Here is a 17,310-nt window from a genome sequence, read left to right as displayed (position 1 = left end):
CCTGGCCCTGGCCCTGACCCTCACCCTGGCCCTGGCCCTGGCCCTGACCCTGACCCTGACCCTGACCCTGACCCTGCCTGCTTTAACATCTGCTCTAAGCGCATGCACATGTTCTACCAATCGATTGTGTCCAGTGTGCTGTCCTATGCTTTGGTGACTTCTTTTTTCTCTATCTATATTTATATGGCATAAATATAGGTAGAGAAAAAGAATTTTTTTTCTTTTTTGTGTATTTATGGTTTCTTTGTTGTGTGAATGATTTATATATGTGAGCAACAAACTGTTGACTGTCCGTCTGGATAAACAAAGCATCTATCCATCCATCTCTGCTTTTCACACTGCTTTACTCTGCCTTTTCATCTCTCAAAGGCAGCTGTTTGAATTTAATATTTCTGCAAAAGTGCAGAAGGTCACCTATTGTGACACAAGTATATCTCCTTGAAGAGGGCAACGCTTCAGATAAAACACTGGAGAGTTCAATTTTGGATCCTTGGTTTGAGGCTGGTTGTGTGATTCAGAGCCGGCTCAGACCTCCATGGCATAATTCTGCTCTGAACTCCAAAAATTTTCAACAGTTGCACGGTGCAACTGTTTTTGTTTGAAGCTGTAAATGGCTCATCTGTGCCTGTCCTGGATGAAACTGGCTCATCTGTCCTTCCACTGTGCTTGTGGCAGTGAGAAACTTTAGCATAGCACCTGTAAAATATAGATTAGTAGGCTAATATTAATTCAAATTGGCTGCACTTGTTTTACTTTCAGATATTTCAAATGTAGGTAATCATTTATATTATTATTTATTATATAATTATTATTTGTTTAGCACCATTGTCAGAATATTTTAGAGTTTTATTTATTCACAAAGATATCTGCATCTATATTTGCCTGTGGGCTATCCAAGCAAACAAAATTCAATCTTAGTCAATATTTATCCATGACTTTCCATTTTGTTTAAGTACAGTTGTAACTACACTACAACTGAAACTGTAGAAGCAAGCAAGCTGCAGATAAACAGCCTGTTGATGTAGGTCACACACAGACTAGTCTCTCCCCCCCGCAGAGGAGAGTTACCTGACTGCTGTTCCCGCAGTTCATTATCATGCTGTTTCTTCCTCCTTTTTCATTCCCCGAGGGATAACTAACACTAGTGCAATGGACGGTCACGTTGTCAGGTTTTTTATTTATTTATTTATTTTCTATTAGTTTGTGGGGCGCTATGCAACGTGCGTATTGGTGCAATTTCTTGGCTGGGCATGAATTAAACGTATTTGGGGGTTTTTTTTTGAGAGCTGTTTCTTAAATTATTTCACTTGTAAGCAGGGCTACCTGGAAGACAGGTGATTAGATTGTCCAAATTTGTAAAAGTAGAACATTATAACGCCTCAGAAGTAAGTCTGGCATCTCCCACCCCACTTTCCTGTTGTGATAATGGCTGAAGACTAACAAAACCTGATTTCTAGGTGTTGATTGTAATTGAGAAGTAACCTTTTTTATTCTTTTGCAGGGACTTTGCAATGAAAATGGCAGCTGCCCTGCGGGAGAATACCATCTCCTCGCTGCACTCTATTAACCTCTCAAGCAATCCCATTGAAGACAAAGGTGGGCACCGTATATGTACATCACATCTGAGCAGTGTCAACATGGTGTTAGAATATAACACACAAGCTCTGTGTGTTTAGCTGTTCTTTCATCTCCAGCTCGGTCTGAGTCCAACCAGTCAGACCACTTGTAAAAGACCTTTGCCCAAAGGTTCAGGCCTAATTTCTATCATGTTACACTGGCTCGGGCTTGCACAAGTTTTGATTAGCTCGAAAGATGCGAAAGCAGATGCTGAGGGATCAGCAAATTTGAGTAATGTCGGGCTGTGTGTTCTGGTTTCTAAAAGGATAACTTTTAAGGCCCGATTTCAGCTCTAAGCTGTAACAGGATCAGTCATGCAGATCGTTTGAAATAAAAAAAATATTTACTAGTGGCAGGAAAGCTTGGTTGGAATCTTGTTTGTGACTAAGGAGTCTGAAAAAGAAGAAAGACGTAAAGATGGAGGGCAGGTAGACTGATAAATACAGGAATAATAAGCAGGCTGCCAGATGATGGTGTGTGTGTGTGTGTGTGTGTGTGTGTGTGTGTGTGTGCGCGTTCTGATTCCTAGGTGTAATTGCTCTCAGTCAAGAGTTGGGAAATCTAGCTGAAGGACTTAAGCACCTTTCTCTGTCACGGGTATCAATGACAGCTAGAGGTAAACACACACAGAAACACACACACACAGACACACACCAGGGTGTCCATCTCTCAGTGTCTGCTGGATTTGGCTACAGGTCCCGCAAACCTGCACAGATAAGTAATGCAGTTGATGGATGCATGGAGTTTCTTGGGCTGCCTTTGTATTTATTTCTATGCAAAAGAACCTGGGACAAATTTGCCCCAAAGGACCAAGAGATGGTTTGCCCTAATGACTTGGCCCTGCGATGGAGTCCCAGTCAATCCAACTGCCCACCAGTGCAGCAGCAGAGCTAGAATGATTGTGATCTGAATAATTATCACTCCTTCAGCAGACAGTCTGTGTGCTCTGATGTGGCTGTTTGCAGGTCTTGGCTGTCTGAGTCAGCTGTTATTGTCCAACCAGCTCTTCTCAGTCTCTCTGACCCACCTTGATCTGTCTGGTAACCCCGGCAGCATGGTTACTGAAGAGGCTACGGTAAACTACGTTGTGTGTGTGTGTGTGTGTGTGTGTACAGGAGATAGAGATGCATACATTCATAAACAACACACCCAGAGCAGATGCATGTTCACTCACTCAGTTGCAGGTTCACCAACTGAGCAGAATTTGCTCAGGAATAATTCACACACTATTTATTATTGTGCTAAAGATGGAGAAAAAAAACTTAGTGAGGAAATTAGTCTCAATAAAACACATTACAAATCTGGAGTTTTGTTGTTGATTTATGTAAAACTACCAAAGGTTTTGAAACATCATGGCGACTCTCCTGGCCTCTCTTTCCTGGATCTTGTGTACTTCTGCAAAGTGAAAATCACGACAGTTTAACATATACTTACTATAAATACTTGTAAACGGTGCATCCTGAACTGTAGGTATGTATATAACTGTATGTGTGTGCGTGCGTGTTTGTCTTTCAGTTTCTCTTCAAATTCTTGTCCAGGACTAACTCTGTGTCTCATCTGGACCTTAGTGATACCAACTGCCCTCTGGACACGGTCAGTGACAGTCAATTCATAGAAACAAATAATCTCCTTTCTCCTTTTCCTTTCACTGGGATTTTCAGTCCTACATGTTGGACAATCAGCTCCTTTTTGAGGTCAATGTAATTTTAATCCTTGGAACATGAAAGGTAAAAAATATCTTATTGTGCAACAAAAAAGTTGTTGCTGTTTCGGTTTCCAGGTCTGGGCATTTGCATGCTCTCCCTAGGTTTCCTCCGAGTACTCCGGTTTCCTCCCTCCGTCCAAACACATCATGTTTGGGTTAACTGGAGACTCTAAACTGTCTGTAGGTCTGAGTGTGAGTGTGAGTGGTTGTTGGTCTCTGTCTGTCTCTGTGTGTTGGACCTGTGATGGACTGGTGACCTGTCCAGGGTGACCCCGCCCCTCACCCACTGTGAGCTGGGATTGGCTCCACCACCACCTGCGACCTGGAAACAGATTATCAGTAGAAGAAGAATGAATGAATGAAATGTCCAGTAAAATACTACATCTCCACACCAAACTGCACAGATGAAATTATCCCAGCAGTAAACCGGCAGCCACACCGGGCTAATCTAGTGACGTGCAGATGATGGTGTGTAAATTCCATCTTCAACTGTGGCTCCTTTTATGGTGGGACAGTTTGACTTACACATCATAAGGTCACCTTGTCCCATCATGCTGCTGGTTGATCAAGAGATCAGTGGGTTGGTCCATAGGATGGTGCATGCAAAGTCCTCAAGTGACGTTAGGTTCTGTTAATGATTTGTGAAATGTGGCAGTGGGCTTTTAAAAGGAAGAATGGCCTGCTGAAGATCTAGATCATTAACTCCTGTCATGCTTTCTCTTGCAGTTATTTGTGTCCCTGTCAGCTGGATGTTGTTTTAAAATGGTCTACCTGAACCTGGCCAGGAATCCATTTAGCCACAGGTCAGCACTGATGCTCCCTTACTGAGGTGTTACTCAAACTCCTGGAGATCATTAATGTTGCACCAACATTTATTCAATGTTTACACCGCTATGGGACACGCTTCCATGCAACTGCAGTACACAGTTATACCATATGCTAAATACTATAACCTGAAATATATCCTAATTTCCTCCTTTTCTGTTTTTTATTATATCCTACCTCTGTAGTCTAGCTCAGATGTTTTGAAAATTGGATTTGTCTCAGAGGGAGTCCACAGGGTCAAACAAAAACAGCAGCAATCATCTCAGCGTGAAGGAAAATGTACAACTTTATACTGTTTAATCTGTGTGTGTGTGTGTGTGTGTGTGTGTGTGTGTGTGTGTAGAAAGGTGCAGAAAGTGACCAGGAGCATTCGAGAGTTTTTCAGTCAGAGCTATGAGCTAAAATATGTGGGCCTGTCTGGGACCAAGCTGCCTCCACAAGCTCTCAGGTGTTTACTCCCCATAATCACTTCATGTCAGCAAACTTTCTCAGCTTTTCTGTTTGCATGGAACCCAGCAGATGAGGCTCTCCAAATAGATTCATTTTCCTTAAAAAAAAACAAAACACGGGATAACATTTCACAAACAATTCAGTTTGTGTTTCAGTTCATATATTTTATATAACACATAATAGACGTGTGTAAATTTGTACATTTTACATTTATATTTACATTTTTTTATCAAATAGGTTGTTACTACAGGGTCTGGCAACCAACACTCGTCTATTTGGGCTCGAACTGGACCTCAGCAGCTGTGAGGTACAATTTCAAACACACACACTGAAAAAAGCCTTTTTGTGTGGAATCAGAATCAGAAATCAGAAGAAGTTTTACGAATGATTAGCAGTAGATGCCACAGTGTGTGTTTGTGTGCAGCTGCGTTCAGCAGGGGCCCAGGTGATACAGGAGCACATCTCTGAAGCTACAGCAATCAAAAGTCTGGACATCTCTGACAATGGTAGGGAAAATCACACAACCACACTCAAACGGTGTGCTTGGTCTATCATCATGTATATGTGATAAGAGGCCTCTACCACACAAACAAAACATGCCCAGTCCTGAAACCTGAGCTCCTACGGTGGCAGGTGTGCAGACATGTAGAGTGGCATACCTCCCCCTGTTGCCATTGTTACTTTGCTAAATGTCCTGTCTTGGTTAGGTTCAGGAAAACAAAGAAATACTTCTTTAACATCAGACAATCTCTGTTCAATGGATAATTATGGATAATAGCTTTAACATCAACTGCTTCTTCGTAATGGGGATTGAACACAACTCTTCTTTGTCCATCCCCACCAGGAGTTCCTCCGGCTATTTTTGGCATGGGGAGGCACACATAACTGAGCCACTTTAATTAAATTGCTCATGAAAACAAAAATATATGCAATTTTTTCAAATAGATTTCAAGTGTAATGCAATGCATCACATTTGTCAACACATATCTAATATATTTTGTGCTGGTTAAAGGCATCCTACTTAACGTGGGAGCTAAGTCAGTAACTTGACTGTGAAGAGAGCATAAATATGCTCCAAAACTGTTCACATTGCAGGCAGAGTAACTGTTAGAGCTAATATCAGTTCCCAGGCGACATCTGCTTTAGATCGCAGCGTCTCTCACTGTGAACTAGTCATTTGGTGTTGCAGAGGGCAGAGATGACATTTCTTCACTGGCTGTGAGAAAAGCCAGTGTGATAAAAAACTCATCTGGGGTTCAGTCTGGTTATTTAATGATGGCCTGTTGAACTCAGAGCTTTCTGAATGCACAGAAGCAGAAGTCAGTGAGGAATGCTGTCTCGCTGTTTGGGAGGAAAGGATGTTCATATAGCATTAGGTCTCCATGAAGCTCTGTAGAAATGATCCAGCTCTGGGGAGAAATGGGCTGAAGGGCTGAGGAGAAAGGTTCTCTCCTCCTCAGTTTTCACCATCTGGTAGGCACAAGCAGTTCTGTGCTCGTGGAACCTGCTGGGGTCTGAGTTTTTATTCCCTGTGCTGTACAGACTCCACACATATGACTTTTCTTTTTTCTTGTTTTAAAGGATTTTTCTCTCTGGTCTTAAGTGTTAAGTGTTAATTTTTGCACTATTGTGTGTTGTACATATTGCATGTATTTAATGTCTTTTGCTTGTGGATATTTTTTTATTTTACTAGACTTTACTAGACTTTTCTACTTTACTGACAAGCCAAATACAAAATTTAACTGAGGTTATTTTTAATTATTATTAATTAATTATTAATTAATAATCTCACAAAAACATACCTTTGTTGTTACTATCCCAAAGAGGTAGAATCTGTGAAACTTTCAATTAATAATTGTCAAGGAGCCATCTCTAACTTCTAACCCCAACCCCTGTCGGTTGTAGGTTTTGAGAACGAAATGGTTACTCTGGTCCTGTCTGTCGGTCGGTGCCACTCCCTTCGACACCTTGCACTGGGAAGAAACTTTGCCATGAAGTCCAGGTATGAGATCCATCAGCTCATTACCTTAATTTATCTGGACACATGACCAAACATGTCTTATAGCTATAATCTAGATGAACCAGTTTCTCAATGCCTCGGTTTTCATTTTGCTCACAGATTCGTCTCACACAAGAATAACTGCATTGCCCATATAAAACAGACAAACAAATGAATTCATTTTAGCAGTTGAATGTTTTCATTTTATAAAACATTGTACCTAAAATTTACTGCAGTCGCTAAAGACTGAGTCAAAGTCTGTCTTGAGACTTGCGAGGACATTGTCTTGGTGTAATATGTCCCCTCTCTGTTCACCAGAGCTCTCACTGATGCGCTCCATCGTATAGCTCAACTAATTCAGGATGAAGAGTGCGTGAGTGGCAACTTGTTTCTTTTCAGTATTATCAGTGTACTCCCTTTCAATAATGATTACACAGGATTATTAAATATGAACAACTTGAAGAAAACAGGTCATATTTACTTTCCGTTTGCTTTGTGTGTGTGGGTGTGTAGCCCTTGCGGTCTCTATCAGTGTGTGACTCCAAATTGAAGACAGGGATGCACGTCCTGCTGAGTGCTCTGGGCGGCCATGCTGCTCTGGTAGAGCTGGACATCAGTGGGAATAACATGGGAGACATTGGAGCCAAAATGCTGGCTAAAGCACTGATGAACAACAGCAGACTGAGGTTCTCCAGCAAACACACACACACTAACCAAACAATTCACAAAAATCTTTTGAATTACATGCTGATGGAATCCTCATCCTCTCATAAACAGAAGCACAGTCACATCTGTCCCTAACGCGTTGTTTATCTTGAGCAGGTTGTAATTACGTGGTCCACTCTTTGCCACTAGATGTCATCATTTTATCATTTCAAACTGTTGTACTCAGGATGTTCACTGCACCTCTTCTCTTTCAAGGACTCTAACATGGGACAGAAACAATGTGACTGCCAAAGGTTTCCAGGATGTTGCCGATGCTTTGGAGAGGTCATACAAAAGTGCACACACACACACACACACACACCTTGGAGGAACAGAATATGTTCTCCTCAGTTATAGAGGTGTCTTTCACATGGCATATTATAAAAGATTAGCAAGTAATTTTAGCACAGCAGCTTTAATACAGTCAACCACCACCTTCTGTTTCTCTCTTACATGGGCTTCTTGAACAATGGCTAATAGCCGACCTCCTTTTCAGTGTAGTGAAGTAGTGGAGCCGGAGGATTGGCTCAGGGACCGTCCTTGGGTCCAATAATGTGCTTGTTTGGCTTTCAGTACATTGCTACGCTGACAAAAACATTGCATCTGGACTGACCTTAGTACAGACCTCAGGACCAACATACAGAACTTACAAACAACAACTCACACTCAGACTTACAGGAAACTTAGAGTCGCCAATCAACGTAGACATGCATGTCTTTGGACTGTGGGAGGAAACTAGAGCACTGGAACCCCACAGTATGGGTAGAACATGCAAACGTCACACAGAAAGGCCCTGGGCACAGGAATCTAACCCACAGTTGAGCAACAGTGCTAACCTCTGATGAATTTGAATATTCAATCACCAATGTTCTTCAAAGCCCATGAAGGGACATGATTCCTCTTAAATCCAATAGTTTTGAGACAGTCACTGAACCGCAGTTGTGGTGGATTTCAGGCAGTGGGGTTCATCCTGTGGGGGCCATGACCTGCAGTTATTTGGCATTTAAAGAACACAAATAAAGTCTGAGACTTTGTGTCAAACCAAGAAACTTCATCTCTTTATAGCTTCCAGAACTGATCAGTAATGCATTGTTTTTACCAAACATGAGCATGAGAAAGTGGCTTGGCTCCTCTGGTTAAAACTGTGTGAGCTGAAATGTCTGCCCCCTGCTGGCAATAGCTCTCTATGGATCAAATCTTCCCAAATTATAACTGCTTTCTTGTATGTTCTGCAGGAACTTCACTCTGCAACAGGTGTCTTTCTCATTGGCTGACATCACACAAAGTTACCGAAGCAACCCTGAGAGAACCAAGGATGCTCTTCACAAGGTCAGCTTGTACAACCTGATGAATATAGTGAGGTCATTCTTCAGATTTCGTTTTCTTTCACATGCAGACTTCCAGTGTGAATAGCACCCTAAAATATTGCTTTTTAGGCAGGGTCGTGATCAGTATTTGTGTTTCTACTGTCGGCCAGTTATGGGTAGTCATAATGTGCTTTGACGTTTTGTTACTCTTCATGTATTTGGTTGGAAACTGAGCAAGTTAAAGATGTGAGTGGGACAAACTAGAGATGTGGTCGTTGTGGTGGTAAGGTTTTGCTGCTAACGTTTGTGTGTGTGCGTGTGTGTGTAGATTCAGCAGTATTTGGACAGAAATAACCAGCGGCAGTCTGACAGAGGAGAAATTCAACAAGTGTTCAGGGCTCATCAGTCTGAAAAGGTAAGAAGTGTTGAAGAAAAGAAAGGCAACTGAGCCAGTGAATTAATGATAATAGAATACTGCTGATTGACATATATATCAAAATATGTCATTTGAATTTTTTATTCAGAACAGGATTTTATTTTTGTCACAGTAAAAGAAAATTACTTGCTAAATATATTCTTAACTTAGTCTTCAGAAAACACAGGACCATCCCACTAACCCCCCCCCCAAAAAAAAAACTTAAAGGCCAGGTAGCATGTGCTAAGGTCACAGGGATGATGAGAGGGGGCAGATACGCAAATGTAATCTACTGTATGTGCATAAGTGTGAATTTCCATATGTGAGACATGCATATATACACATAAATGAAAAGCATGTGTGGAAATATTACATATGAAACTAACTAGAAATTGGAATATACTGACATATTTGTTTAGCCCACAATAATGAGCCAGTAAATGTTTGTATATACACAAAACAGTCAACAAGCATAAACTCTTGAAATTAATGGGAAATTAATAAGAAAAACATATAGAATATTGCTTTAGTTAATTTATGTACAGAAATTAAATATGTTTAATTCATATAGTGCTTTGGTCACCATGTTATCCTGTGTTGAATTTAATATTTTTAGGTCCTAAAACTACATCAAGAGAATCCAATAAAACAAATAATACAAAAATAAGATTAAATAAAATATAAAAATAATAAAAAAAAAATCCCCAAAATTTCATATCTGTGAGTGGCAAAAGTATGCAAACCTTTCAGTATCAGGTGTGACTCCATCGTGCCGCAATAACAGGAAGTAAATGTTTCTGGTAACTTCATCAGTCCTGCACATCAGTTAGATCGCCCAGATGGATCACCTGAAACTCTGCAATGGTTTTCCACATTCCACAACATTTTGATTTCAGTGAGTTTAGGGCCAATCAAAAATACTTACTTTAACTTTTTTTATTTCACCATCTTTGGTAGAAAGACCTGTGTTTAAGGCTGTCTTGTTGTCTTGCTGAATGGCCTTGAGATCCAGTTGACAGACGACAAGACATCTTCCTTTAAATTTTACTGCTTATTATTCATGATTTATAATTCCATCAATGATTGCAAGTTGTCAAATCCCAAATGTATCAATGCAGGTCCAATCCATGATGGTACCAGCACCATGTTTGTTTTGGGTTTTTTTGTCCTCATATGCCATGAATATTGGTGGTCTGGATGTGGTGTGGTGGATGGAGATTGGGGAACAGATTAGGAGGATGAGAGCAAGTCAGAGGTCTACCGCTCACTGCTGTCCTGTAGCCTGCATTGTCAGGAGCAGCAACCAGGACACCTCTTGTCTAGTTGGTCCCACGACACCTCCAGGAGGTTAAACAGTGATCACTGGCATCCCAGAGTTGCCCCCCTAATATCAGCTATCACTGCTCCTCGCATCTTTTTTTTTTTTTTTTATTGCTGAGTAATATGAGCTTCTAGCACTGCAGAGAGCTTTTTTTTAATCAGTTTTTAAACTATCTTTCCAGGCTCTGTGAAACTCTTCTGAGTTACTGGAACACCAACTTCTTTCTAATTTCCTCGATGTCTGCTTTAAGGCAGCCTCCTCAGATTCATTACTTTCTTTTTGAGAGGGGCAGTATTATCAAGATTTGAACGCAGTGTGGCCATAGTGCTAGTCACAAGGTCATCAACCTGCGTATGGGAGAAATCCTCATTTAAATTTAGATATGGCTTTGTTGGGAATGATGACCAAATGTTCTCTTTAAATTTAGCCACAGCAGCTTCAGATAAACATCTTCTATAGCTGAATTTATTCCTCAATGCTGTGGAGCCCATTAAAGTAAACTCAAATGTAATAAGGTAATGGTCAGACAGGAGAGAGTTTTGGGGAAGAATTGTTAGCTTGTCAATTTCAATGCCATAAGTTAGAACAAGATCAAGGATATGATTGTAGAAGTGAGTGGGTTCATTCACATGCTGGGAAAAGCCAATTGAGTCTAGTAGGGAAAGAAACCCAGAACTAAGGCTGTCGCTTTCTACATCAACATGTATATTGAAATCTCCCAGAATAATGATTTTATCTGTACTAAGTACTAACTCTGATATAAACTCAGAAAACTCTGATAGGAATTCTGAGTACGGACCAGGTGGACGGTACACTGGAACTAACAGAACTGGTTTTTCACCTTTCCAGTCCGAGTGGGAGAGACTAAGAGTGAGGCTTTCAAAAGACCTGAAGCCAGATTTTGTTCTGGGGTTGATTAATAGGCTTGACTGAAATATTGCAGCCACCCCCCCTCCTCGACCTGTGGTACAGGGGGGGGGGGTGTAGCTTCATTAATGCTAACATACTCATCCTGCTGCAGCCACGTTTCAGTTATACAAAATAAATCAATATGGTGATCAGCTATGAGATCATTAACTAGTAGAGATTTTGATGATAATGATCGAATGTTCAACAGTCCACATTTGATTACAGACACCTGACTCTCTTTGTACATTCAAATTCCTTGTTTTTTTCTGGAGGTTTGCATACTTTTGTTGATCATACATATCTAGTATTGCATGGTTTATACTTTTATACTTAGATAATACTTTGTCTCATTTGTCTAATTAGCTCTCTTTGTCTTGTGTTGAAGTCTGAGGATGTCTTGTACATGTTAATTAAAAACCAATATCAATATACCCAGAGGATTTCTATACTGCATATGATAATTATATAGGTAACTTAATATAGATGTCAAATATTACATCTGTAAGACAGAGCACTAAGTCATTGTAGCTTTAACACCCAGTCAAATGACTAAAGTATATATCCTGAAAAACTTAGTAAATTATATTTGAAGTCTTATGGTCAGCATTATTAGGGATACCATGCAGGAAGCATTGCACGCAAACAGAGCAGGTACATGTTCTCAACAACAACCAGTAGGGCTCTGCACTCAGCTCTTCAGTTCACAGTTAGTATGTGATGAATCAAACTGAAATGAGGCTGGTTGGATTGAAAAACTCTCCCAGCTTGCCTCCAGCTTTGTGTCTTCAGCTCTTTTCGTCTGTGATGTGCAGTTGGTCCAAGGGATGTGTCAGCATTTGGAGAGAAGCCTTCAGCAATTAAACCCTTCCAGCATTCAGAAGGGTCAGTCTGACATCCTGACGGCGCAAGAGGTGCTGCACAATGCCAGGAAGTCCTTCAAGGTACATGCTTCTCCCCATGAATTATATAATTCTGCATCAAGATCAAATCAAATCAAATCGAATCAAATTAGATTTATTTATATAGCGCACTTTACATATAGAGCAGGTCTAGACCAAACTCTTTATATAATTATTTAAAGAGACCCAACAGATCCCCCGATGAGCAAGCACTTGGTGACTTTAAGAGGCAGAAACCTCGGGCAGAACCAGGCTCAGGGGGGGCGGCCATCTGCCCCGACCGGTTGGGTTGATAAATGAAGATAATAACAATCAAACTGTAGAAAAACTTGAGGTGCCAAATTGCAGTTTATAATTCTAATAATATCTACACAAAAATGTTCGGTTTGAAATGGCACAAAGAGGTTTTCATGTGTACAATTTTAATATTTTGGTTGACTGAGAGCTGCAGAGGTTGACCCAGGTATCACACTGCAAGCTTTCCATTTAATTTCATTTATTCATTCCAATCAAGTGATTGGAAAGGAAAGGAGCAGGGTGAAGAAAACTTATAATACCTGCTCCTTCCTGAAAACAATCAACTGTTTACATCAGATGAGTTACCATCAAAAAAGAACAAAAACAAATCTGAAATCCATAAATACAGTTATTTCATCACGTTTTTGTATAACTTTCCTTATATCTTTATATACGTGTTTTTAAATTGATAAATATTTGTACAGCTCTTCTCTTCCATTGTTACAGAATTCCAACACCAACAACAGAAATACACATTTGTTTCAAAGTAGTCCGTGCGATTTGGTGTTTGAAATTAAATTTCCTTAAATAATTGCCTTCCAGTGATACGAGCCATAATGGTGCATAAAGGCATAAGTGAACAATATGAAATCCTCATCGCTTTGTAAGTGATTTCTTAACCAGTCTAAAACAACTCCTCTCATACCATATCAATATAATTTAGAAATTAAAGTATTTTGATCTAACGTATCAAATGTTTTCTTTAAATCAATAAACACTCCTATTGTGTATTTTTTATTATCTATTGCAGTTGGGATTTCTTCTATTATGTTAATTAATGCCAGAGCAATAGATCGGCTTTAGTTTAATAAATTATTCTTTTCAATAAAAGAATATAATTTTTGTACAAATATTTTTCACATGAGTGACGTCTTTAATGGCCAAGATGGCGACAGAGTGATGTCAACTACACACCTGTCAGAGCCAAGATGGCCACTAATCGCAGTTTGAATGGCGTGAAAAAAGAGAGAGAGAGCGAGAGAGAGACGATGAGGTCCTCGGGCGTAGTGACTGAAGTTGCAGTAAAAGATCTGAGATCACACAATCACAATCAAGGCAAGGTGAATGTAGAGTGTGTGAGGTGTGTGTGAGGGGGAGAAAAGAGAAGGTGAAAGAGATTACAAACGTCACCACAGTTGATAATTACAATATCACTACACAATAGCGCAGCCAGCGAACTGAGTTCACGGGTCGGGTATTAGTTTTAGTGACGGCCGACACCAGATCTGCAGCACCAATCAAGTTTACAGCTTATGGGACTTAAGGGAGATAAAACCAACAAAGCAAAGTAAAGCAAAACAAGATACCAAATAAAAAGAAACACACGCTATTCTGATTGTCTCTGCCCAGACGTAAGCCTCTTACTTTTGTTGCTCCGCTCCTCCGAAGTGAGGGAGTAAAAGGGAGAGAGAGAGATCCGCTTTGAGTGTCCGCAGCGCGTTCTTTGGCTCGGTCAAGCTGTCCGTGTGACTGGCGTCCAGCCAATGTCCGCGTTCAGTTCCTGTTCAAACTCGGATCCTGTGGATCCTGGGTCGTGGCGCCATTTTAAAACAACTCTGGCCCAGGCTTCTGGAGGGACACGTAGGCCTCACTATTGTTCTTTTCAGAGCACGTTTGGAGATCCCAACAATATGCAGGCTAAGATAATGTGGGATAATGTAGGCTTTGGTAATGTGATTTCCTCATTATCCACAATCCTAGACTCCGCTTAGTTCTTTCTTTTATCCAGCTCTTTGATCTTTTTCTTAATATCACATATGTCCTTCTTCACCACGTCAAAATTCAGAGTAGTTTCCAGACAGAATTCTCTGATTTCTCTCAAAAACTGAGTGAATCCTTCCACGCTTTCCTCTTCAGACGCCAAGTCCGGTATTTAGCGTCCTCTTTGTGCAGAAGTTTTTCTCCTGGGCATTTTCCTCCTTATTCCCAGCTCTTTGACTTCCTTGCTTACAGCGTTGTAGCCTCTGCTGCAATGCTTAATGTTGCTTAATCTTGCTTTCTGAGATTTAGGAAATCGACCAGTTTTGGCCGTGTTTGAGCAACTCCTTTCTGCTCCACATGGTACCAACCTTATCCTTTTAAACATGACGGGAAGAATACTAGAAACACAATTCAGCTTAAAAAATACACCAAATATGCGTAACATTATGACCACCTGCCTAATATTGCACTGGTCCCCCTTTTCGATGTATGTGGCAGTTGGTGTTGTACTGGGTTTCCTATGATAATCCAGTGAATGTGTATGATTCCACTAATATCCATTTCCTCTGCAGGTACTTCCCTCTCTGTATGAAGCTGGCAGGAAGTGGACATCAGATGAAGATTTGGTGAACTGCATCCTTACTGATGCTGCTACTGCACTGACGAATGAGTTCACACAAGGCATTCAGGTGCACCCCGAAATACAGTCACTGTGCATTTCCTCACACGGATTAAACTGTAGAGGAGCAAGTCTCCTTCAACATGAAGGGCCAATTGGAATCAAAGTATCTCTGAAAAGAGAAATACTGGGTGCTCGTGGTTTTGTTGTGGCAAGTACAAAGTGCTTTTGAAGCATTTCCCTTTGAGCAAAACCTGAGGCTCAAAAGGACAGAAAGATGAACACTGGTTAGTCAAGATACGTATCAGATTATGCTTACAACCAATAGCAAAACATTACAGTGCATACAATTATCCACTACAAATCTCTCTAAAAACACGAGAAAGAGTCCATGTGCAGCTCTTTAAATACAAATGGGGTAAGAACAGTGACTTATTCAACTAAGTCTGCAATCAATATCAAAAGAGACTGGTAAGTAGTGGTTTTATATCAACAATGGTATTAAAATGATAAACTAAACATTAAACTTTATATTACTTTCAGATTCTTTACAGCAGCCCTGAGGGCTCAGCACACTGATTTTAAAACATGTAAAACACATTTCCTGTTTGCTGCGACAGCTGTGTGGGTGGAGGGGGCCATTCCTCCTTTCTGGTGTTGCCATGGCCGTGGCCTCTGTCTCCGGCATGGTGGGTGGGGGGGGTGCTGGCGGTGACCGCCGGCAGCTGCCTGTTGTTGGATCGCAGCGGCTGCCGTTCCCCTGTTGCTGCACTATGCTGGGGGGACTTCTGGATTCCCTGTGGCCCCCACCAGCCAGGCCCTAACTCGTCTGCCTCTTAAACTGCACGTACATCACGCTTCACCTACTCTCCACTACAGCCACAGTTAGGTACACCACATACATCATACACAAGATTTGAATGCACCACACCTTGGGGGACAGACTAGGGCGGGTTCAGGGGGCGCTCTGTCACGCAGCAACATGTTGGGTCACATCATGGAGAGTTATTGAACCCTAGCTAAAATGGGCTTAGCTGTTCTTTCATTCCATCACTATGCACCCTATCTTTGACTCGGCTCCTCTGCTGGGACACCTTCACCTATCTGGCCTCCCAGCTCTCCAGAGATCTACTCAGAAACGCTCTGGACTCTCTTAATCCTGAGTGAGGTGGCAGGAAAAGCACAGCATCCTTCACTCCACCACTTCCTACCAGCACCACCTGCTTCCCTTCTCCTGTCCAAACCCCCTCTGCTTCTTGTCTGTCCTTTGTTCCCCCAAGGTGTAGCACTGCTACACTAAGGTCATTCCACTCAATTAAAAAAAAAAAAAAAAAAAAAATCAATAAAAAAACATCTAGCTTCCAAGGAGGGCTGATGATGGTCACACACATGCATTGAAATAAAATATTTAGCTGCATCGATGTGTATGTTCAAAAAGTGCAAAAATACTTACAGTAATAAGATCCGTGTCAGGGCTGAAGAAACAGAACTCCAAAGCAGCGATAGATCAAGTTGAGCAAAGTCCTTTTAATAGTAAAAGTGACAACAAAAGTAGACCGTGTGAAAACAGTTGCAAAACACAAAGTACAACAAAAAGAGGGAACAGAGACTGAGCTTAACGTTCTAGCAAAACAAAGTACAACTGAAAAAAGATAATGACAAAAGCAGAGGCTTAAGAAACGGAACCAAGGGCGAGGCAGAGGCAAGCATGACAAAGGCACACCGCATAACTTGGGCAAAGAGGGGAAAAAAAAGGTCTCTGGGAATTGGGAAATCACAAGAATAGATGCACACAATCACCAAACAGGCAGGATACTCCGGCAGCAAAGAGCACTCTGAGGAGGGTACATATGGGGGGTTGATTGTAGGTCAATGCAGGGCAGGTGCGCCTCGTCAGCCCAGGGAGGAGGAGTACAAACGCCCACTGGGACAGAACACGAGGAGGACCAGGGGAACCAGGAGCACAACATGTAGGGCAGGCAGGACATGACCCATGACAATCTATTTTATACTATATATTCACTCGCCCAGCAGGCTCAGCATATTGAAAACCTCTTTTTAAACGTTCCCACTATGCATTATGATTACAGGTTTGATATTTTATACTCTGAATTTGGGAAGTGAGGAAGGGCCAGAAACATCATGGCTTAAAAATCATGTTGCTGTGTGTCCCTGGACTGGAAACATTTCCAGTGTACTGCGAAATATTTCCTTTGTGTTTCCTTAATGTGTTGTACTTGTGTTGTCAAATTCATTTGGAATGCATGGAGCTCTCTGAGCCATTGTAGTTCTGACCACCTTGGGATCGTCCACGGAGAATGACTGCAAAGAGCAGGAAACTGGAGTGAGCTGATCGCACTAGCACGTCATACATGGTCCATATAAACTACTGCAGTAAGACGCTGTGTATGAATATGTTAGACAACCCTAGCTACTCCTTTGATGCAGAATAGAGTCATCTGCAGAAATTATTTTAGGATCTAGTCACAACTTCGCAGCCATTGAACATGTGACTAATAACTGAATCTATAACAGAGTAAG

General features: G+C 41.2%; 1 protein-coding gene and 1 long non-coding RNA gene across 2 annotated transcripts in view; one reads left to right on the top strand and one right to left on the bottom strand.

The window, feature by feature from the left end:
- Nucleotides 1-17,310, top strand: part of carmil2 (capping protein regulator and myosin 1 linker 2) — a 55,002-nt gene that overhangs the window by 6,406 nt on the left and 31,286 nt on the right. Inside the window, exons 11-26 of the mRNA XM_029521964.1 lie at nt 1,502-1,596; nt 2,147-2,233; nt 2,583-2,692; nt 3,133-3,210; nt 4,049-4,125; nt 4,491-4,595; nt 4,835-4,904; nt 5,022-5,103; nt 6,503-6,599; nt 6,915-6,969; nt 7,110-7,282; nt 7,518-7,586; nt 8,537-8,630; nt 8,937-9,023; nt 12,066-12,194; nt 14,723-14,839. Coding sequence (XP_029377824.1) covers nt 1,502-1,596; nt 2,147-2,233; nt 2,583-2,692; nt 3,133-3,210; nt 4,049-4,125; nt 4,491-4,595; nt 4,835-4,904; nt 5,022-5,103; nt 6,503-6,599; nt 6,915-6,969; nt 7,110-7,282; nt 7,518-7,586; nt 8,537-8,630; nt 8,937-9,023; nt 12,066-12,194; nt 14,723-14,839 — 1,525 coding nt within the window. The remainder of the gene's footprint in view (nt 1-1,501; nt 1,597-2,146; nt 2,234-2,582; nt 2,693-3,132; nt 3,211-4,048; nt 4,126-4,490; nt 4,596-4,834; nt 4,905-5,021; nt 5,104-6,502; nt 6,600-6,914; nt 6,970-7,109; nt 7,283-7,517; nt 7,587-8,536; nt 8,631-8,936; nt 9,024-12,065; nt 12,195-14,722; nt 14,840-17,310) is intronic.
- On the bottom strand, nt 12,632-16,382 carry LOC115055900 (uncharacterized). Its single transcript, XR_003841728.1, has 2 exons — nt 16,223-16,382; nt 12,632-15,023 (listed from the first exon to the last, which is right to left on the bottom strand). It is a non-coding gene; the product is annotated as an uncharacterized LOC115055900 (long non-coding RNA).

Source organism: Echeneis naucrates, chromosome 16 (genome assembly GCF_900963305.1).
Source record: "Echeneis naucrates chromosome 16, fEcheNa1.1, whole genome shotgun sequence".
Lineage (NCBI taxonomy): Eukaryota > Metazoa > Chordata > Actinopteri > Carangiformes > Echeneidae > Echeneis > Echeneis naucrates.
Note: the sequence above shows the minus strand (reverse complement) of the source record. Positions and strands in the feature narration are given on the sequence as shown.